We start from the raw sequence: 22,766 nt of genomic DNA, 5'->3' as shown, positions 1-22,766 counted from the left end.
CCTCAACGTTCCCGTCGAGGTCCTCCAAGACTTCAACCAGCTCCTCCTCTGAGGCTGTGTCCGTGTCTGTAATGGCCACCGCCCCCCCACTCTTTTTCCACCGGGGTCTTCACGGGGGTCTTCTCGATGGGCTGTAAAGAGGATTACCTCTATGGTGGCAGGGAAAGTCTGGGCCCGGAGGTCGCCTTCACTGAGGTAGCCTCCACAGGCTGAGCCCGGGCCGTAGCGACTTCTCGATAGAGGCCTTAGCGGGGTGAATCAAGGCCTTCACCACCTTGTGCGTGCTTGCGGCCTTGACCTCGGGGGGCGGGGGGGGAGGGTCACTGCCTCGCTCCCCCTCGGCTGGTTTCTTCGAGATCGACCGGGGCCTCTCCAGAAGCTTAGCCGGGTTCTCGGGTTTCCTCTTCCCCGAGCCAGAGTGTTGGCTCGTGGTTGATGGCGCCGGTGAGGAAGCGCCCTGCCTGGCAGCCGAGGAGCCCAACCGTTCGGCACTCCCGGTGCCCGCGGACTCGCTGTGCTTTGCCTTCTGTTGGGCCTCCGTCTCCGGGGCGCCCTCACAGAACTTAGAAGACCGCTCGGACTTCTTCTTCTCACTCAACGGGCTCTTGCTTTCCAGCCAGTTGGCGGGACGGGTCCGACGATCCCTCATAGTCCGGTCCGACATGTTCATGCAAAACGCACAGTCTTTCTCCACGTGCGTTTTGTCTTCGTGGAGGCAGTAGAGGCATCTCGAATGTTCGTCCTCCTTGAACACATTCTGCAACTTGCATCCAGGGCAGTTCCTGAACAGCTTGGATCCGGGTGTCGAGCTTCCCTTCTCCTGGGCCATGTCCGCTGTTAGGCAGAAACCTGTGCAGTTCCCTTAGGGACCACTGCAAAAGGCTTAGGACTACAGGTGTTGGCAGTAAACCCAATTGGTAGCAGTCTGTACCACCCAGATTTACCTGGTAGCTGTGGCTGAGCAGCCAGACTTCTCTCAAGAAGAGTTAGACAGTATATAGAGTATACAAGATAGGTACTAAAATACAGTAGCACAAGCAAACACTGACCAGAGCTTGGGTATAAAAGTATATAATTATTTATTTAAAAACACACTTTGTAAAATATACTAACACTAATATGGCAAGCAAGTTCAAACACAGTCACCATTAAGATATATACATCCCTGATTACTTATTGAACAAGTCTTAGTTAAAACACCACTTATTTACAGACATAGGTGAGCGCTTAACCTAAGATGGCACTCCAATAAGTTAGTTAAAAAGGGAGGGAAAAAGGCAGAATTAGGAAAATACACAATACCAACACTTTAAGAGAACCAGAGCAAGTCAGAAAAGACAGAGTCTACTGAGGAGCGAAGTGGTGAGACGGTTCAGCAGGGTTCCACCGCTGGTGTCGTTGTTGCAGGTCAGCTCAGCTTCTCCCTCTTCGGATTCTTTGGTCCTGTGGCGACTTCTGATGTTCCAGTCCCCAAAGCCCTGCTTTTATGCAGAAAACCCCCATTCATCAGTCCTAGCTGTCACTCGCACATGCTAAACCGGGCAGCTCACCACTGGGCCAATCACACAAGAGTGCGACATGGGTTGCCGAGGCAACTCATTTCAGGGTGCCTAAACCCCCTCCTCCCACACATCCTGTAGACCCAGACAGAGTGGCACCACTTTTGGAGGCTTCTGTGCAGAAGCGCGCCAAAAAGTGGAACAAAGGGCTCGACTTGGGTTGGAGTTACAGAGGCGAACACAAACGCCATTTTAAAACCGAGTCCTGACAAAAAAGACCCAACCTGGGAATAAATATTAAATAAACAACCCGGCGGTATCTTTAACATTGCACCAAAAAAAGTGGTGCGTTTAAAATGAATGGGAAAATCCCATAGGAAATATTCCGGTGGAATATTTTGCGTGGTAACCACTGCCACCAGCCAGAAACTCGACGAGGGGGGACTGCACAGTGCCCCCTCGAAAAATAGACCCAAGGGCAATCTAATTACCCCTACCAGTACTTCCACAATATGATGGTGTGTACTGATTTTGTTCACAATTTAAGACTAGTAAAGTCAATGGTGACTTTATATGCCCTGGGAGACAGTAGTCAGTCCCAGGGTATGCAGTCTATGTTTGGGGGTCACTAGGACACTCCTGTGTTACTGCACTGAGGGTGCTGGGTAACACACTTACCAAAAATACATGAAACCCTATGGAGTAAAAGACCCCATAGCCCATAAAACACATTACAAAGTCAAAGGATACCTCAAATCATGTCTAAGAGTGGGAGAAAAAGAGTCTCACTCTTAGCAGGAGAAAAAAATAAACCCCAAAAATCCAGCAAAGCTGCTGGGGGACTCACTAGGTTTGGGAAATTAGCCTTAACAGAGAATTCTCCCTAACATCCGCGAGGTAGGCCTCAGAAACTTCTGGAATCCTTCAAGAAGCGTAACTCGATGAAAACTTCACCCTTGAGGGGCTTATAAAATTCTGAAACGGGTCCCCGTTGATTGGAAGTAGAAACGGTGGAGCTTGAGGCTCGATTTAACCATAAAATGAGAGAAATCTCTTAGAAAAAGCACAAAACGCAGTAAAAGCTCGAGAGCTATAGCGCAAGGACTCCCAACACTTGAACGTGCGGTAAAAATCTGAGGATGACTGCCAGGGGCGGGGTTTAGGGAGAGGGCAGTCATTGGCTGGGGGCAGTATGACCCAGAGACCAGCGATTGGTTACTACTAAGAAAGACAGATCAGAAACGAAACTGATACTGATTTTTTTCTTTACTAAGGATTCCCAGCCTGACGACGGGGACTATTCATGAGCATGTGAATCCATGCCAGACTCCATGCGGGAGAAGAACAAGTTACTCTCTTACCTGGTAAAGTTCTTTTGATGGGATGGTCCGACGACGTATTCCATATCTATGACAGTAATCACCACAGCTGTGCTGCTTCGGAAAATTTTCTGCGGCCTGTGTCGATGAAGTCGATGCGCCATCCTCGAGGACCTCCTCGGACGGCTGACGCCACCCGATGCGATAAGTAGGACGCACGACGCCCGTAGCCTCAGTTGTAGTTTTTTCCCCAGAACGTGTGCCACCAGTCTTCTGCCAGTCTGACACACACAGCCTTGCGGAAACGTAAGCTGCAATCGCATAAGAAATTCTGTAGCGGGGAAGGTAGGGAGGGAGCAATATGGAATACGTCGTCGGACCATCCCACCGAAAGAACGTTACCAGGTAAGAGTAACTTGTTCTTCGAGGGGATTGGGTCCTCTGACATATTCCATATCTATGACAGACTCCCAAAGCAGTACCAATGCAAGGAGGTGGGAAAAGAATTTAGAAAACAGAAATGTAGCATGCCCAATCAAAATGAGGAGTAAAGGACCGCCTTGCCAAAAGCCAGATCCTCCCCCCGGATGGAATCGAGGGAATAGTGACATACAAAAGTATGTACCGAAGCCCAGGTGGCTGCATCACAGATGTTGCGGATAGGAACACCCCTCTGCAGGGCAGTAGAGGCAGCCATACCCCTGGTAGAATGGGCCCGTAAGCCGACCGTGGGGTCCTTACCCGCCAAGCGGTAACACTCAGATAGCCAAAATAATCCAGTGAGACAAAGTCTGTTTCGTCACAGTCTGTCCCAAACGCTTTCCAACGTAACCAATAAAGAGCTGATCGTCCACTCTGACCCGGGAATGCGTGAAATATAAAAGCTTAACGCTCTCCTAGGATCAAGCCTATGGAGCCTCTCGTCTTCCTTACCAGGATGTGGAGGAGGATAAAATGCCAGAAGAACAACCTTCTGGCCTAAATGAAATTCCGACACCACCTTCGGAAGAAAAGGGCGAACTCTGTCCTTATGAAACACAGTGAAGGGTGGTTTAACTGAAAGTGCCTGTAACTGCGAACGGAAGTGACCGCAACTAAAAATACAGTTTTCAGAGTTAACAGCCTCAAAGGGCATGAATGCAAAGGCTCAAACGGAGCACCCATCAGAAACCTGAGAACAAGGTTCAAATCCCAACCGGGCACCTGGAAAGGTGACGGAGGGAACACATTAGTGAGGCCTTTCATAAACTGAGAAATTAAAGGAATTTTAAAATAGGAACACTCTTCAGACGAGCGCTTAAATATGGACAGCACCGCCAGGTAACCTTCAATGGTACCCACTTGAAGGCCCCTGTGGGCCAAAGAAAGCAAAAAAGACAGAACCATGGGAATTTCACATGCAAAAGGATCCACATTCTTAACTCTGCACCAGTTGCAGAACTTACTCCAACGGTACAAGGACTTTGTTGCGGGCCTTCTGGCCGAAAGCAACACCTCCATCACGTCTTCAGGGAGGTCGCAATCCTTATACCTCAACCTTTCAGAAACCAAGCGTGAAGGTTGATGGACCTGACCTCTGGATGGAGAACCTGACCCCCCTCCCGTGAGAGCAGATCGTCTCGGTAGGGAAGACGACGTGGAGGGCAGATGGACAAGTCGAGAAGGTCTGTTTACCACGTCCTCCGGGCCCACGCCGGAGCAATGAGGATCATCCGGGAACTGAACCTCCGTAACCTCCGCAGTACTTGCGGGATGACGGGGACTGGAGGAAACGTGTACAACAGTGGGAATGAGCACTCCACCACAAACGCGTCTCCTAAGGCTCCGTTTGGAGGAAATTCCCACTAGCAGAACTTCTCGCACTTCCGGTTGACACTGGAGGTGAAGAGATCCACTTGAGGGGTCCCCCAAAGGGCGGAGATCTCCAGGAGAATCTCCTGAGCCAACTCCCACTCGTGAGAGATCGCGCTCTGCCTGCTCAGAGCGTCCGCCGTCTCGTTTTCGTCTCCTGCCAGATGAACTGCCGAGATCGAAACTTCCTGCTGGATTGCCCAGAACCAGAGCTGCATCGCCTCCCTGCACAGCGGAAGTGACCCTGCCCTCCCCTTTTTGTTGAGGTAGTGCATGGCCAGCGTGTTGTCCGTCAGGATCAGAACATTCTTTCCTCGCACAGTCGGCAGAAAAGCCTTCAGGGCTAGCCTGACGGCCCTCAGCTCCAGCAGATTGATATGGAGTCTGGACTACGACAGACCAACAACCACTGACTGTCAACTCGTTGGCATGAGCTCCCCATCCCGTGAGGGATGCATCCGTCACGATCATCACCTCCAGCCAGGGCAGCCAAAATGGAACCCCCCTCATCAGATTGCCTTCGTCGGCCCACCACAGAAGGTCCTGGGTGACCCAAGACGGCACCTGAACAGGGTCCGACATCCTGCCGGAGGACTGAGACCACTGGAGCTTGAGTGCCCATTGCAAAGATCTCATCCGCAACCTGGCCTCTGGCACCAGAAGGATGCAGGATGCCATGAGGCTGAGCAGTCTCAAGAACTCGAACGCTGGGAGAGTCTGGGCAAGTTGAAACTTGTGCACCATCTGCTGAATGTGATGAGCCCTCAGCTGGGGAGGCAAACACTGCCCCAGGGACGTGTCGAGCACTGCTCCGATGTACTGGAGCCTCCGAGTTGGTGTCAAATTGGACTTCTTTAGCCCAGCTTGTGGAGGGAGTGGCAGGTGACGGACAGATGATCCAGGACTTGCTCGGGAGAGCGCGCCCTGATCAACCAATCGTCCAGGTAGGGGTAAACGTGAATCCCCCCTTTCCTGAGGTGCGCTGCCACCACTACTATGAGCTTGGTGAAGACCCTCGGGGTGGAGGTCAATCCGAACGGCAGGACCCGAAACTGAAAGTGTGAGTCGCCAACCGCAAACCTCAGATACTTCTTGTGCTTTGGGTGGATCGGCACATGAAAATAAGCGTCCTTGAGGTCGAGAGACACCAACCAGTCCTGAAGTTGAAGGGCCTGGAAGACTTGAGAGAGAGTAACCATCTTGAACTTGTTCCTCCTGAGGAGTTTGTCCAAACCGCGCAAGTCCATGATGGGTCTCAATCCCCCGTCTCTCTTGGAAATCAAAAAATATGGGGAATACCATCCCTTGTTCCTCTCCGCTACAGGCACCAGTTCTATGGCGCCTTTCTCCAGCAGGGATTGAATTTCCTGCGCAAGGAGCGGATCCGGACTCTTCAAAGAGAGATTCCCCGGTGGATTGTATTGAGGCCTCTGACGGAAAGAAAGACAGTAGCTGTGGGTTATGATCTCCAGAAACCCACACATCTGAAGTAATGGCGCGCCACTCTGCAAGATGCTGCGCCAGCCTTCCCCCAACCGGCGAACCATGGGACATGGCTTCATGACTGAGCTGAAGCGGCTGCGGCGTTGCCTGAGGGCAAGGAGGCAACAGCCCGAGCGGCCTTGGCACCTCGAGTACCTTGTTTTCCACCTCTGGCACTCCTACGGTGTGTCTTTTGACTGGCAGCTCCTCTCGCTTTACTAAAGGCTGAGTAATAACAAAAGGAACCTCCCCTCCTTTGCTGTCCCCTAGGACAAAAAGGCGGAGGTTGTCGAACTGCAGCGCCCAAAGATTTCGCTGCAGCTTTGGAGGTCTGCAACCTCTCAAGGCTCTAGTCAGCCTTGCTGCCAAAAAGATATTCCCCGTCAAAGGGCATGTTGAGGAGCCGGGCCTGCACATCAGGAGCAAACCCCGACTTCTGCAACCACGCAAACCTGCGTATCACGGTGGTCGCCGCCTTGGACCGGCTGACGCAATCTGCCAAGTCCAAACCCGACTGAACGGCCTCACACATAGCATCCTTGCCATCCTGAACCATGGCAAGGAAACCATCCCGTTCATCCCCTTCGGGAATATGTACAGCCGCCAAGGAAACACAGTTCCACAGAGTGTGCGTGAAACGGGACAAGGCACAAATGGAGTTGGCCACCTGAAGCGCCATACCCCCTGCAGAAAACACTTTCTCCGCCCAGCCGTCAAACCGCTTATCGTCCCTATCAGGAGGGATGGTAGGGTACAACACCTGCTTTGCCAGGGCCGTAGCCGCCTGCACCACCAAACTCTCCGGAGTAGGGTGCTTGGAAAGTAGCAGGGCTCACTACTGACTGGGCGGTATTTTCGCGGCAAAGACTTGCTCACTGCCAGGAGACTCTCCGGAGCAGTCCAAGCCGCTGCCACCCTTCTTTGCAGAGCCATATGAACGGCAGTACCGGGTCAGTTGGTGGACCAATGTTGAGGATATCCGTAAGGTCATCCTGAACAAACTCCCCTCAGAGACCTGTGACATAAGTCGCCGGTACAAAGAATCGGCATGAGTGCCAGGCTCAGGCCTACAAAACTCCACCTCCGGAGAGGTGTCCAGCCCACTAGCATCATACAGGGACTGCCTCAGGTCCTCAAACTGGCTATGGCCCGAGAGAATCTCGTCAGGCCCCGTGTCAGGCACCATACCATCATCAGAGCCCTCATCCACCTCTGAAATGAATTCCAGGTGGCGGTAAGAAGGTACAGAACTGGAACCAAAGCCATGCTTGACCTTGGCCCGAGCCTTCCTAGGTGGTTCCCCCGAGCCACGGGGTACCCCCGTCGACACAGCCCCGAAAGGCGTCGAGTGAATCGGCGTCAACGACAGACGCGGCGTCGACACAGGCCTCGAAGGCGGAGCCCCGAGCGTGTCCCTTGACATCCTGGGCACCGACGGCAGAGCCCCGAGAGAGTCCGTCGACGACCTCGGTGCCACAGGCGTCGATGTCTCCCTCGAAGACTTCACAGGTTCACGCGGTCTCAAGCGCGTCGAGGACCGGGACCTGGACCGGGCATGCTGAGAACAATTCCCCTTGTCCGAGCGGGACCTTTCCTGCGAATCGTGATGACCACCCAAGCCCGAAGGCGTGCGAGCGGCGTCTCTCGGCTGAGCACGACAAACCCCACTCAGAGGCGCGGACGGACCACTGCCCTGCGATTCGAGAATTGCCAACATTTTCTTCCCGAAGGAAGCCCATTCCTTCGTTGTCGCATGCATGGTGGGGTAAGCGACCCGCCAACGGGCGGAGTCCTCGGATGAGGACGGGGAAGGCGACCGATGACGGCGCTTCCGGGAGTGCCTCAAAGAGGCAGAGGAGTGGAGAGACCGACTCCGGGACTGAGACCCACTGGACTTCCGACAAAGACTCGGAGAGTCGCCCCTCGAGTCGTCCGTCGAAAGCCCAGCAGACCTCGACTTCCGGGGCTTGGACACCTTACCTACCGATAACTTCTTCTTGCACTCCCGCAAGGCTGTCGACGTGAGCGACTGGCAGTCGACACAGTCATCCGTGTCATGGGCCTCCCCGAGGCACCAGAGGCAGGCGCCGTGCAAGTCCGTGACCGACATCTTGGACCCAGAGTCCCTGCACTTCTTAAAGCCCAGACGCGGTGTCGAAGACGAGGTAGACATCTTCACGAAGAATCGTACACAAACAGGTTCGAAGAACCGAGATGATCAACAAACACCAAAGAGTCGAGGCGTACCGAGATTCACGAAGCGAACACATTTGCGGAAAAAACGGAACTGAGGCTACGAGCGTTGTGCGTCTTACTTATCACATCGGGTGATGTCGGCCGTCGGAGGAGGTCCTCGAGGACGGCGCATCGACGTCATCAACGCAGGCGCAGAACATTTTCTGAAGCAGCAGAGCTGTGGTGATTACTGTCATAGATATGGAATACGTCAGAGGACCCAATCCCCTCGAATAAACGGTTATGTTGCCACAATAAAAAGTCAGAATGTTAATGCATATAGTGTCACACCATTTGCACAGATTTTGCTTAGATCTGTTGGAATGGATTAGAAAGTGCTAGATGCCCCAGTGGACGATACCAATGTAAGAATAATTATTGCATTCAGAAACAGAATTTAGACACACAAGTTAATGTAGTGGAGGGATATAAGCCATCTATCATAGAACGGAGTACACCCATGGGAATGGCAGCCTTGGGTGGTATTTGGGGGGACAAGCATCAGAGAAAGTTATGTAACGCTCCAGATCGAAGCACGTATGAGCTAGAGCGTGGAAGCTGGGCAGATGTATAACACTTTAATATTAGCAGCTTGCCTTTTTGCGTCACTCCAGTTTATATGCATAAAGCAGTAAAGAAGACATACCTTGTGACTCATTGACATGTGCTCTCCATATTTATATGCCATAGTCTGTAGCACTGGATCGTGATTGGCTAGTTCCATTGCAGCCTGACAGCTCTTTGCGAGCAAGGCACCATGCGATAGGAAAATCTGCTCTGTCCAACTGGATATTCCGATATCATCAGTGAGATGGTTTTCCTGAAAACAATCAAAACTAAAATTAACAGATTTCAATTCTGCAGCGACTGATCAAAGGCCTCCTTTTATTGGGCACAAAACATGTCAGAAACTAAACAAATAGATTTGATATTTCAAAACTTGACCTCTTTCTTGTGGTTTGGTGCTAGTTCCTTCGATTAATTGGTTGTCTAGCAGGAACGACAGACGTACTGCTCTGGAAACACTATGGGTCCATCCTTCCCCCACTCCACAACATCCAATTCACAAATACAACTTCTGATTGCCAAAGGTGGCTGTGGCCCGCGGTCCTTATAAGTGCAATATCTGCGGGTCAACACTAGGAGCTGCCTCAGGTTGTAAAACAAAACTCTCTGAGCCTAACTCAGACTTACAGTACTCAATAAAAATATCTAGGTTCAACGGTAATGTGTTTTCACTGCACCATCCAACATTTTCCCCCAACATTCTAGGACTAGAGTTGGTTTATATATTTATACTGCTTCTAAGAAAGGACACAACTGAAAAAGGCTTGGACTTCAAATGGCCTTAGTCACCTTCTTTTATCGACCAGGTTCTTTCCTTACTCCCAAACGTAACCCTGCCACTCATATCACTTAGCAAAGCAAGGGTTAGCATTTTGGCACTCTCAACACAGCTATAGTGGGTCAAGCTTTGAGATTTTTACAGCTGATAAGTCAACATCTTCTACCCTCCTGTTTGGTGCCCTAGGTGACTGCCTAGAAATGCCTTCTTGCAGAACAACCTCTTTCTTTTAAGAATTCAGCATTTCTCTTCCAGATTTCACAATGGACATGGGATGGACAGCACAACTCACAGGACGTTACAATATCCAACCTTGGACACAACGAAAACAATGGACATGACACAAGTACATATTGTGTAGTCTCTGGAAAAAAAGGGGGCTAAAGATACATTATTTTGAGGTCCACATTTAAAAAGAACATGTATATGCATCAGACGACAACTACAGAAATCATACTTGTTAACTCAACTGGCACCTTGAGCAAAAATTCCTCTTTCAGAGCTTAGTAAGATAGGAGGCAGATTAAGGAAAATGCATCGACAAGGTATAGATATTACTCTGCCTGGGCCACCTTTGTAGCTTTGCAGGGAACTTATATTACAATCTAGAACTCTGTAGGAAACCCATCATCTGATGCATTCCAGACAGTTTAAGATTAGTCACAAGTCATGTGCAAGACACTTTGCTGAGGAGATTCTCTGGCACTCTACCTTCAAGAAATACATACTATACAATACAACACAATGGCGCGTCAAAGAGCCCTTCAACGGTGTAATCATGAAGGCCTTGATACGACCAAGGATTTGCTACTCACCTCTTGAGATTGTGGAGGAGGAGAGAGGGAAAGAGGCTGGTGAAACCTATTAGGACGAGAAATAAGAAAATATCACACAGCCCCCAAATCCCCTCTTACGTATATCATGATATAGTCCAGTAGCAACAATGTCCTCAGAACTGCTCGCAGGAGTCTTTTGTGGAAAAAAATCAGCATCAAGATGGATGCCTTCAAATATCACCCTGAATATGCATTTACGCCATATGAACGAGCAGCTTTTTAGGGGCAAGGGTACGCATCTCTGGGATGTCCTTTACAATTGTACTGCCGGCCCCTCCACCCCCAAGCTTCCTACAGAATATTAAATAAAATGGAAAATTTGATTTAATAGTAGCCAGCATAAATGTCCATACCAGAAAGATGAAAGAAGAAACCTATTATTGAATATCGTAGATATTGTAAAAGGTACAGACTGGGGCACGGTAATAGGGACAAAACCAAATCTGATCAATGATATTTAGAGTTAAAAAGCAGTGGTGGAACATAGTTTGTGAGTGATAAACTTATTACAAAATTATACTTTTTAAAGCAACATCAGTTCAGCAGATTGGGCCCTTTTAATATGCTTATTTTCTATTCCACCTAGAATATTAACCCTGTGTATTAAAGCACCTATTCCTCAATTGGTTTTCCATAAGTGGGAGAGTGTCTAATATTTCTATCAGCCAAAACACATTGTTATGATGCTCTGAAATGATGATCCTCACATAATGCATAAGCTTGAGCATTAACCATTGTCTACCTCCTTGGCTGAAAAGGCTACACTGATTTGTAGCCGGGGCGCGTTTCTAGTTTAAGACGTGCCCCGATCCATACAGACATCTATTGGCAGTGATGTCCCATGTCATTTATTTAGTTCAGTGACAGACGTACAACCTCGAAACACATACAAATGCAAATGTTCCAATCTTGTTCTAAAACGACAACAATCATCCAAACAGGCTACGCAGAGCTGGTATATAGTATGAGATATGTTATCCCATGGTGAATTCACTGAGTCAAAGTCGTTTTCCGATAGGTACTCTTGGAATGGTTCCCATATGTCCTTGTGTCTGCATTTGGGTACAATTCGCGAAATGTAGCCTTCCGCCCTTTCAATGGCATAAGTCAGTTCCCTGAACCATACATTAACCTCATGGGCAGCTTTAGATTTCCAGTACTTCAATATGCATTTTCTGGCGATCAGACATCCCAAACTGAAAAGCCATGGAATCTTCACAGATACCTTCCCAATGTAACCCAGCAAGTATTTGAGAGAGAGGGAAGCGAAGGGGGGATATCAGTAATAGCATGTAAGGCATCTGCTACTGATGGCCAGAACTGGGCGATCTGCGGGCAGCTCCAGTACGTATTCAGATAGTCCACGGCAGCTGCGCCTCATTTCATGCATTCGTTGCTGGTCTTAGGTGCAAATCTTGCTATTCACGCACACACAGGTATATCATGCAGTTGATTTAATATCTTGAATTGTATCAATCTAAACCAAGCATTTAGGGAAACGTCTTTTGTCGGTTGGCACCATCGCGACCACTGTTCATCATTTATTACAATACCCCCATCTTTTCCCATTTCCCTTTGGCGCTGTGGATGAGCGTTTGATTGGCCTGACATGCTTTGTACAGTCTGAACACAAGTCTTCTAGGGTCTTTACCGGTCACTACCAGTCACTGTGTTTGTGGAGGAATGAGGGCCAGCAGTATTGAAGCGCTCTTATTGTGCTATTACCTAGTTTAACCATAAAGTCTTCATGTGAGACAAATGTCCCATCAGGGGAAATGTCTTGCAGAGCTAGCATATCCCCAGGATCCCACGTACTTTGAATATCGTTGTCAAACATTTGGGGGAGGCCAGGACAGTTCCAAAGGGGGGAGCACTCTGCAATATGGCATAGTCACATCAAGTCGCTTAAACAATCTTTACCACGCACGGACCGGTTCAAATGTACAATTATCAGCATGCTGATTAGCAAGAATAATTGATTTCAAGTTCGAGGGGGAGGCACTGCATCTCTCTAAGGCCATATGTATCGGGCAATCCTGAGAGGAATACCAATAGCCGGAGTACTGCGCCTGCGATTCATCGTAGTAGAGTTCAAAGTCAGGGGCCTGAATGCTGTCTTGTTTGAACGGTTTGGACAATCCTTCCCACTTCATCCGTGGAACCCCAGTTGCCCATGTGTAACTGATTACCAACAAACAAAGATTATCGAAGAAAGAGCGTCCCGGGCAGACAGGATTATTATTAAAATAGTACAGTAGTTTAGGAACCACTATCATTTTAAGTATTGAGAGCCTACCATATAATGAAATGGGGAATCTAGCCCACCGATGCAGTTTATCTGCAAGTACCACTATGTATGCCTCATGGTTATCTGCCAAAAAATGATCCATGTGAACGAGAGAACATGCCCAGATATTTAAATTTGTGTGCGAGACACCTGAACACCATCAGATCTGTCGGGATGTTTGTGGGGTCGGACAGCGGGAACAGCTCCGATTTTGATTCATTAATACGGTACCCAGAATATGTTGAGGACTTGCGGGTCTCTTCCAACAGTGTGGCCAGGTTTTGTATTGGATTTCAAATGTATAGCAGTATCGTCAGCATAGAGAGATTATTTGTGGTGGGCCCGCTACATGCAAATCTCTATGGCTGTGTTTAAGTCGTATTATATGTGCAAGGGTCTCAATCGTTAGAGTAAAGAGTAAGGGGGATAAGGGGCAGCACTGCCTCGTCCCGCAGCCCACAGAGAAAGCAGGCAAGAGAGTGCCGCCGGTGTGGATTCTGGCTTCAGGACCAGCATACAGCAGACAAATAAACTGTATTAAAAGATCCCCAAATTGCATCCGCTGGAGCATTGCAAAAAGAACCTGAATCAAAGACCTTCTCAGCGTCAAGGGAGGTGGCCACAGTCTGAGCATGTGGGTTAATTTGGGACATGATGCAAAATAGTCTGTGCAAGTTAAAGCCTGTGGCGCGGCCAGGGATAAACCTGGATTGGTCGGGGTGGACTAGTGTCGACATATAAGGTAGGATACGGATGGACAGTAACTTGTCAAAAATGTTGGCATCAGCATTGATTAGAGATAGCGGTCTATATGATGCCATCTCAGTGGCTGGTCTGTTGGGTTTTAGTAATACAGTGATTACAGCTTCTGAGAGTGAGGGGGGTAAATGACCGAATTGGAAGGATTGCTCCAAGACCTTCAACAGCCTGGGAGCAAGGATAAGCCAGAACTCCTTATAAAGTTCAATAAGTATACCGTCAGGGCCGGGGGACTTTCCAAATGGGAGAGCCATAATTGCCTCTGTGATTTCGTCAAGTGTGAGTGGCTGACTCAGCAACGATGGGAGTGGGATCTCGTTTAGGTAGCTCTCCAGCTCTGCATTAGTGCAACTATCGGAGTTGGCATATAGAATCTTATAAATATTAGGTGGAATTCACCATTGATTGCCTCTGGTGCAGTAAGGATATTTCCTGCTGTCCCCTTAATGCCAGTAATGTGTTGTGCCCCTTTCTCAGATCTAATGGCTCCTGCGAGGGACCAGCCTGGTCTATCTGCCTCCCGATAGCGCCATGCCTGAATGGGAGGATTCATCAAGCGGACTCGTCTGTCTGCCAGTTACATACATTTCAACAGGTTCCCTTTAATGAGGCCCAATAGTGCTCTGTTGTGTGACGTGCCATATTCATTGTCGAGCTGCCTCAGGTCAGCCTCCACGCTACTCAACTCTCTTCTTGTTTCCTTCAGAGTACCTATGGAGATTGAAATCACTACCCCTCTAAACCACACCTTAAAAGTCTCCTAGACTGGAGTGCTGAACAGAACTTTCATTCCTCTGAAAAAAGTCTGATCTTGTTATGCAGTGTCTCCAGGAATACTGATTCTTGTATGCATGAGGGGGGCATACGCCAGGGATGGTGGGGTGCACCGGGCCGTCCCAAACTATTGTCAATGTGACCGGAGAATAATCAGAAATGGTTCTAGGGTGAATCCTACAGTCCTGCACCCGCAACCAGCCAATAGTCAATTCCGGATTGCATTGTGCGCCCTCGAGTAGTAGGGGAATTTGCGTACTCCAGGTCTGCGGTCCCTTCATGCGTTGACCAATTCAATTTGTTGCATAATATGCAGAATTGTGCGGCCTGCCTTCGTCAAATCTCGTTGGGTGGCCCTGGATCCGGCAACCACACAGTCCAGGATTGAGTTAAAGTCACCTCCCCAAATGATACGGAAGCGGCAGCCCCCTATTAGAATATTCATCACTTCACCATAGAATTCAGGGTCATCTAAGTTTGGGCTGTACGTATTAACCAATGTTGTGTCAATGCTGGCTAGTTTGCCCCATAGGATCACATACATTCCCTGCCGGTCTATACAGCGGTGGCTTCCTGAAAGGGGAGTGATGGGTGTAAGAGTCATCACTCCTCTAGCCTGTGAAGAATAATCAGTGTAATAATGCTGGGGTACCCAGCTGGGAGCAAACCTTTCATTGAGAGTCCCCTGGGCATGGGTTTCTTGCAGCATTACCACCTTCGGGCCATGACGGTTATTTTATACCTTCCGCGACTTGATGGGGAGATTCAGGCCCCGGACATTCCAGGTCAAGAAGTAGAACTTTTCTCCTATAGTGTCATGATTATGTTAAGTAGTGGACATAACTTGCTTTCATGAACAGGGAGGGTGTTACTGCAATGTGTGATAGAGGGACAGTCTGCACTGGTTTTTAATAAAACAAAATGTTAATACAACTTTAAAACAGTCAAACCTGTGTAACTTGTGGTCTACTTGTACATCATTTACCCCCCCCAACTCGACAAACTTCCATCCCACCACCCTCATCTCTCATCATCACCCCCAACTTGACGATGTACCCAAACAATAGAATTGGAAATTTCCTGGGGTGCACTGCGATCAGTAACTGCTATCGCTTAGCTGGTTACAGTGCCTGCAGCCGGTCAATTATTCAAAGGTTACATATCTATGTATGCTACCATGAAAGGAGAGGTGTATTTGATGTCCTCGTTGGTCAATCGTCCATAATGTCAGGTCCACTACTGTGCGGGCGACAGCGACGGCTGCGATTGCTGTCACCTCTTGGTAGGGGAATAGTAATATAGGCTTCTATGTAGGTCGTGGCATCAGATAGGTTTTCAAAGAAATGCGCGCTACCACCATGCTGAATTCGTAACGTGGCCGGAAACATCAGTGCATTAGGAACCTAGCTGATGCGCAGCAGTTTAACAGGACCATACGATTTCTGTAGGGAATGTACATTTGCAGAAAAGTATGGTTAGATGTGGATGTCAGAGGCCTCACACCGAAGGGCGCCCTTCTCCCTAGCCAGACATAGAATAACATCTCTATCCCGGTAGTTAAGTAGTCTAGCCAAGGTGGTGTGAGGCGGTGCCCCCAGCTTGGGGACAGGAGCCAAAAATGGATGTGCTCGCTCCACCAAGAAGTGCCAGGGGAACTTTGAATGATCAAATACTGATTTCAGCAGGTTTTCTACAAAAGTTTCCATTGGACCCTTGCGGCCGCCTATGGAATTCCAATTATACGGATATTGTTGCGCCTGTAGGGCAACTCTAGCTCCTCGCATTTGTGGCAGATTTTATTGACCTCCTATTGCAGCTGCGTTATGGCACGATCGGGTCTGTCGCCTTGTCCTTCATGTCGCCGATCCTTGTCTCTGCCTCAGTTATGCAGGCATTTTCTTTCTCCATTTTAGATTTCAGAGAGCCAATGGTGGACACAATGTCGTCAAGCTTCATGCGGACTGCCATGAATACGTTCTGCATTGCCACCAATAAGTAGTCATTTTAAGAAGCACCCGAAGTCGATGCATGGTCACCGTCGGGTCTGTAACCCCCGAGGATTTGGCGGGGGTATTGGTATAAGGGTCCTTAGGCACTTTTTTCTTTCCACCAGATCCCTTCATCATTCTGCCTTTCTTTGGCAGCGGGGTGGGAGACGCTGTGCGAGTAGGGGCGTTAGTAAGATCCAGGGACTGTTGGATAGAGTACTGAAAGAGGAGGGATGATGCCGCAGTTATCCAACAGCAGGAGGTCATTTTTATTGGCTTCTCAAGCATTTTGCCAACTAGATCTTGATTGGGAGAATTATGGAGTCAGGCTCCCATACAGAAAGAACAGTCCTTTGTCGGGGGTAGGGAGGAGGCCAGGCTGGTGTTGTGGCAAAGTCCTCTATGCCTGTATGAGCAATGAAAGGGCTGAGGGGGAATCCAGTGGTCACCGGAGCAGACTTGTGTAATTCAGTGGAGCACTGGAAAAATGCTGTCACAGGTTCCACGGGCCAGGCTCCACAGCAGTCCATGAGGGTCTCAGCGTGGGACACAACAGGCAACAATGTGGGATCTAGCTGGGAGTGGTCCGCGGTGCCCCACAGCACATTCACCGGTATCAGTGCTCCAAAATGTTATGATAGCCCCACTCCCTTGGGAATCAAGAAGGGCGTGCACAATGAGCTGTGTAACAGCGCTCCAACCCAACAGGAGGTGCAGGAGCCTGCCGACAGGCCAGGCTGCAATCAAGGGCCCGCACAAACAGTCACAATGGCCCCCAACAGCCAAGGTCCCTGCAGGGTGACAAGTAGGAGATCTATCCGGTACGGAACGCACCACCCAATGCCACGTCGCGGTGCCTCGGAGCGGGATGGTGCCAGGATGTCAGACACCAATACAGGGCCGCCTCAGCTTGTATGGTGGCAGCCACGCACAGCGGGACAGAGGTATTTCAGAACCCAAAGGGATCAAGGGCACACAGCACTCACAAACCACGTCATCACAGCCTGCGTCGAAGCGATGAAGACAGGTTGTCAGATCGTGTGCCGGGCTTCCACCTAGTTTGCTGTCCACTTAGTCGATCACTCCAGACAGCACCAGCCCGAGGAACGCGCAGACTAGGCTGCTGGTTCACAGGGGTGCGTTATTCATGCCTTGCTCCTCCCATTGATAGCCCGATCTTCGGAGGCGCACCACACCGCCCACAGTGAACGGATTAATGCAGGTTCAGAGCCGCACAGTCCACGAACCATCTGCTTCACTTCGAGACCACTGAAAATCTGTATCGATAGATTAATGCAGGGTTAATTTGAAAAAAAGGACTTTGTGGGACCGGAGCTCCCAGGTCAAGCAGCCATCTTCTTGGCTGCTCAATAGTGCCCTCGCTGGAGGAGAGATTTTACACCTGAAGCAATTTCTGTTCTTTTCTGTGTTTCAACCGAGAACCATCATGGTTTTTAAGACACTTGTTAATAGGATTTCCCTACTGAGAAAAATGCCTCCATGTTTTGATTATACATTCACATAAGACACCCTGCATATACTCATTGGTACCCTGAGTAAGCTCACAGTGGTCCCTAATTTCGCAAGAGTCAAGAAGGGTGGCACAACCTTTTAAGTGCTAACCTAAATCCCATGGAACTCTCACCGTAAGCATTCAGAATTAAACTTAAACTGTGTTTGCTACTGAAAAAGCATGTGGTGTCAGGACATCGAGAAGATCAGAATATTTTGGAATTCAAAAAAGACTTTGCCATGAGTGGTCATGCTAACTACAAATAACCACTGCCCCCATTGTCAATGCAACACACCTTGGTTACAGCATGGGTGACAAAATTGACTCCTTTGTTTTCTCCGGTGGGCCATGAACCCCGATGGGTGCTAATAGCTTGATTCCTTGTGGTGGGCGTCTTTCTTGTCAATTAAGAGCCCTCAGCTCTCCTTAATGGCCCTCGCTTCATGCAGGATGGTTCTATTATTTTAAAACATTTTTTATTGTTTTATACAAGGGGTTACAAAACAGCTTCAGGAATACACTGGTCTGCAACAATTACACAATACTGCCATACATTACATTGCTAGTTCTTATGCAGCGTCTGTATTAGGGTCAGTGGGTCTCATTACGACTTCCGCGGTAGCCATGAATTTACCAGCGCCCGGGAATGGCCAATTACCGAGGCATTACAGCCCTGGCGGACCCGGTAATTGCCCATTCCCGGGCACCGGTAAATATTAGTCCCCATTCCCATTGAGTCCTATTGGACTCAATGGGAATGGGGAAGCAGGAAGCACCGGCACCATTCTTGAATGGTGCCGGTGCATATGACATGGTCTGCAAGCGGGTCAGACCTGCCGGGCTGACATGCACCCGCTCGCAGACCTCCTAGTTTGCAGGTCCGGTAACAACGGTACCGGCAAGCTTAATGGTACTGTTGTTACCGGACTGGCAACCTTGTAATGAGACCCAGTGTCTAATATCTCCACAGAAGGCACTTGCATTGTAATCAAGTATTGCTTATATGGACCCCGGATATCGACTGGTCGTGCATTGACATGAGAGGCGAGCCTATATTCAGTTTCCAAATCAAAACAATAAGCAACATCCTTCAGCCACGATTCTCTAGTGGGCAAGACTCTTCTTTCCCATACCATAGATACCGTCTTTTGGCTATGACGAGCATTAAATAAGAAAGTCTCCTTGCATGCCGAGGGACCTCTCCTGTGTACCCCAGCAGTGCTACCAAATGATTAGGTTCTAAACGCTCCCCTACAACATCACCTCATACTCCAAATATTTCGGCCCAATAAGCCATTATTGTTGGACATTGCCACGCCACATGTAAGAAAGTGGCCTGGGACTAAACGCACCTCACGCATCCACCCGAACTGTCTGGGAAGAATCTGAATTAGATTGCTAGTGTATAATAGGCTTGGTATATATATTTAAAATTCAACAGCTTCTATCAACTATTCAGGGCTACTCTTTTTGTTTGTCTACAGCAGTAAATTAAAGTTACTCACCATAGTGACTAAAGTACTCATAGTCCCTTTTCCTCCATCCTTTTGGGCATCCCCCAACATGGGGACGGTACCGGAACCTTTGGCAGCAGAAGATTGAGCTTCCCCTTTTAACTTAGTATAGCGCACATGGGTGCGGCCTCGGGTTTGGGAACACCACGCCGAGGCCTCGCCCTCCGGCGCCTCACCTCAGTGCCCTTTGAAAACATCTGATGCTTAGATACCCGGCTACACTTACTACCAATTAGCCATTGGCATACTAGCGGGGCAAGGAGGTGGGACCTATGGCGAAAGTGGACTATGAGTGCTCTAGTCACTAGGGTGAGAAACTTTAATTACTCATACGTCCAGTCCCCTTTCCTCCATCCTTTTGGTTATTCCACCGAACAAGAACATAGGGTGGAGCTGTGATAACCTGCCTCATATTGAGGACCAAGCAAAGAGGTTCTTCAGAACCGCCTGACCAAACTCTGCATTGCACCTGGAGCTGGTGTTCAGTAGTGCTTACAGAAGGCCGACGGAGTAGCCCAAGTATCCGCCTTACTGATGAAATCCCAAGAAGCATGTCTCTGAAACGAGATGGCTGTTGCCTTGGCTCCGATCACAGTGTAGAGTATGTATCCTCTCAGGAACAGGTTTGCCCATGGCCGTGTACACCTGCGGAATGGCCAGAACCATCCACCGAGTGATGGAAGCGTGAGAGCCGGGGAGAAGCCCCCAAAAGTCATGAACAATGCCTCAGACTTCCTGAAGGATTTCGTCCGAGAGAGAGAAAATTGAAGGATCCTCTTGAGGTCCAAGGAATGCAGGGCCCTCTCTGCTTCTGCCTGCATGTTCGGGAAGAACACAGGCAGGTAGATCTCTTGATTCAGATTAAATGGAGAGACCACCGTGGGCAAGGTGTTTGGTTGAGTGCGCAAGATGAACTTGTCATTGTGAAACATGGTGAAGGGCTCGTAGAACGACAACGTCTGTAGCTCACTAACCCTGCAGTGAGAGCCACCAGTAAAACTGTCTTTAGTGTCACCACGCAAAGCTGCAAGAAACGCATTGAGCTCCCAGACAGGGTGCAGCCTATGCACCAGCAGAAAAAGCCTAAACAACCCCGTAAGGTGGGCATTAACCACTGGGTGTGGCCACCAAAAACACATGCTCGGGGAAATTATTATAAGCCCCAATGGCCGCCAAATAAGTGTGGCAAGTATCCACTTCAACTCCAGAAGAAGGCAGATGGGCTGAAAAAGCCAGTACGTCATCCAGAAGACAGGTGAGAGGGTCCAGACCCTTGTCACGAGCCCAATGACCGAACCAAGTCCATTTACTCTTAAACTGGGACCGTGTTGATGGCCTCCCGGCCTGCTGAATGAGGTCCCATTTGTCATCCGAAAAAATTGAGCATGCTGAAGCTTCAGTTGGTCATGAACCAGGCTGCCAGGGCCAGCTTGTCCGGGTCTGGATGTTCCACTGCCCCGCCTTGCTGCCTCAGGAAGCACCTGCTGGAGATCGGAAGGTGTACGGGAGCCAGGGAGCATAACTGCAGCAGATCCAAAACCCAAGTACTCGAAGACCAGTGGCAGGCAATCATGACGCGAACGATGCCAGAGCAGCCAAAACAAACTGGTGAGCCCGAAAGGGAGAAGCAGGCCATCGGGGAGCTTCAGTGCGAATGCCACGCACCGCCGGGAATGTTGAGTAGTCTGCTAAAGCCATCAGAAAGCCCTTTGATAAAGAGTGAAAGTAACAAACGAGAAGGTAGAGGATGTGCAAGTCTGAAACCAGTGTACGTTGCGACAGTGCGAAAGGTCTTGGCAGGAGAGTAAACCAGGCACTATGCATATTTGGGACCAAATATTTGTGTGGCACATTGTGAAGGTGAGTCTGGAGACCAGTACCTGAAAGGAAAAGTAACTTGTAAAGTACTGGCAGCAGAGTTACCAGGCAAGTGTGAAAGTGAATTTGAGGTTCTGCCCAGGCAGGAAAAGAAAATATTGTGAAGTCCTGGCAGGAAAGCAAGCCAGGCCAAAGTGAAATGCAAGTCTAGAGACCCGCATTTCAATTGAGAAGTGTGAAATCTAGCGGAAGTGAACCATATGCCCTCAATGGAATAATTGTAAAAGAATTGTGGATTAAGTCAATGGGTGAGGAAGAACCCTTGAGTGTGTACAAGGAGTGAAATCTAGTGGAAGGGAACCATGCTCCCACTCCCCCCACTCCCCACCCCCGAGTGTAATATGTGATGAATCCTAGGGACTCATCACTGAACCTCAGCCTAATGTCTCCTCCCAGACAGGGGACGGCAGCTACTACCTGATCATGACCCTGGGGGTGGTATTATGAGGGAGGATCACATGGGAGGAAAGGGCTGTCAGGGGATGCGATGACCCCATCAGGAGGGACTCAGTAATCTCCCATTCATTTTGAAGATGACCCTATAATACCCAATTTCCTGATGGCATGTTGTCATTATACCAATCCTTCCAGTGGTAAAACCCCAAAACAACTTCGTTCTGAAACCCCTAGGCAGGATACTATTCACACTACGTATGTACACAATGCTCACTTAACATCTCCTGTTAATGTTGGTTTTTATGTGAACAAAAACCTAAAGTAAAAGCTTTAAAAGGTCCAAAACTCCTTTGGCCTCCAACTCCCAGAAAGCTTTTACTAGTGGAAACCTTAAAAAATTGGTTGTCTTTTAGTGAAAGAGGAGAACAGAGATACAGAGCGGTTGCAGTGGGAAGCAGAACCGATGGCAGACAAACACACGAGCTAACTCTGAGAAGGAAAGCAGATGCTTCACAACGGGAAGGCAAAAGACTGTGAAAAGCAGAGAGAGTGCCACACAAGAACCGTTGACATGCTGGCAGCAGAGGAGAGGCTGTCGAGGATGCGGTCAGGGTGAAAGGTAGAAGTTACACTGGCGGAGGACGAAGGAGCCAAAAGGCGAACTGTGAGAGGGTCTGCAAAGGGGGGGGCGACGCTACCCTGAGGTGCGAACATCCCTGCAGCCGTACGCCAAGGGTCGGACATGCCAGCAAATACCGGTGAGCCTGCCCAAAAGCATTACGAGCCCCAGGACATGCATACAGGCTTATAAACAATTGGGAATTTACTTTCAAAGTCAAACAAGTGACCTAGAAAGACTGAATTTACATAAGTCTCCATATATGAGATGTTGATATGGAGAAAGCTGGAGTAAATGTTGTCGTGAGCAAATGAGCTGCGATGAAGCAATTGAAAGGCAAGACTTGGATAAATCTTCATATATGAAAGATCAAGATAGGGACGATTGGAACAAGAATTGTCACAAGCCAACGAGTGCCAACAAAGAAAATAATAATCAAAACTTGAACAAGTCTCCATATAAGGGATGCCA

The 22,766-nt window shown here is 49.1% G+C and overlaps 1 protein-coding gene across 1 annotated transcript in view; it reads right to left on the bottom strand.

The window, feature by feature from the left end:
- PDSS2 (decaprenyl diphosphate synthase subunit 2) overlaps positions 1–22,766 on the bottom strand; it is a 1,501,454-nt gene that overhangs the window by 340,488 nt on the left and 1,138,200 nt on the right. The window contains exon 5 of the mRNA XM_069606567.1: positions 9,033–9,206. Coding sequence (XP_069462668.1) covers positions 9,033–9,206 — 174 coding nt within the window. The remainder of the gene's footprint in view (positions 1–9,032; positions 9,207–22,766) is intronic.

Source organism: Ambystoma mexicanum, chromosome 4p, assembly GCF_040938575.1.
Source record: "Ambystoma mexicanum isolate Mex_15411 chromosome 4p, UKY_AmexF1_1, whole genome shotgun sequence".
NCBI classification, from domain to species: domain Eukaryota; kingdom Metazoa; phylum Chordata; class Amphibia; order Caudata; family Ambystomatidae; genus Ambystoma; species Ambystoma mexicanum.
The sequence above is the reverse complement of the archived record's forward strand: the minus strand, read 5'-3'. Positions and strand labels throughout refer to the sequence as shown.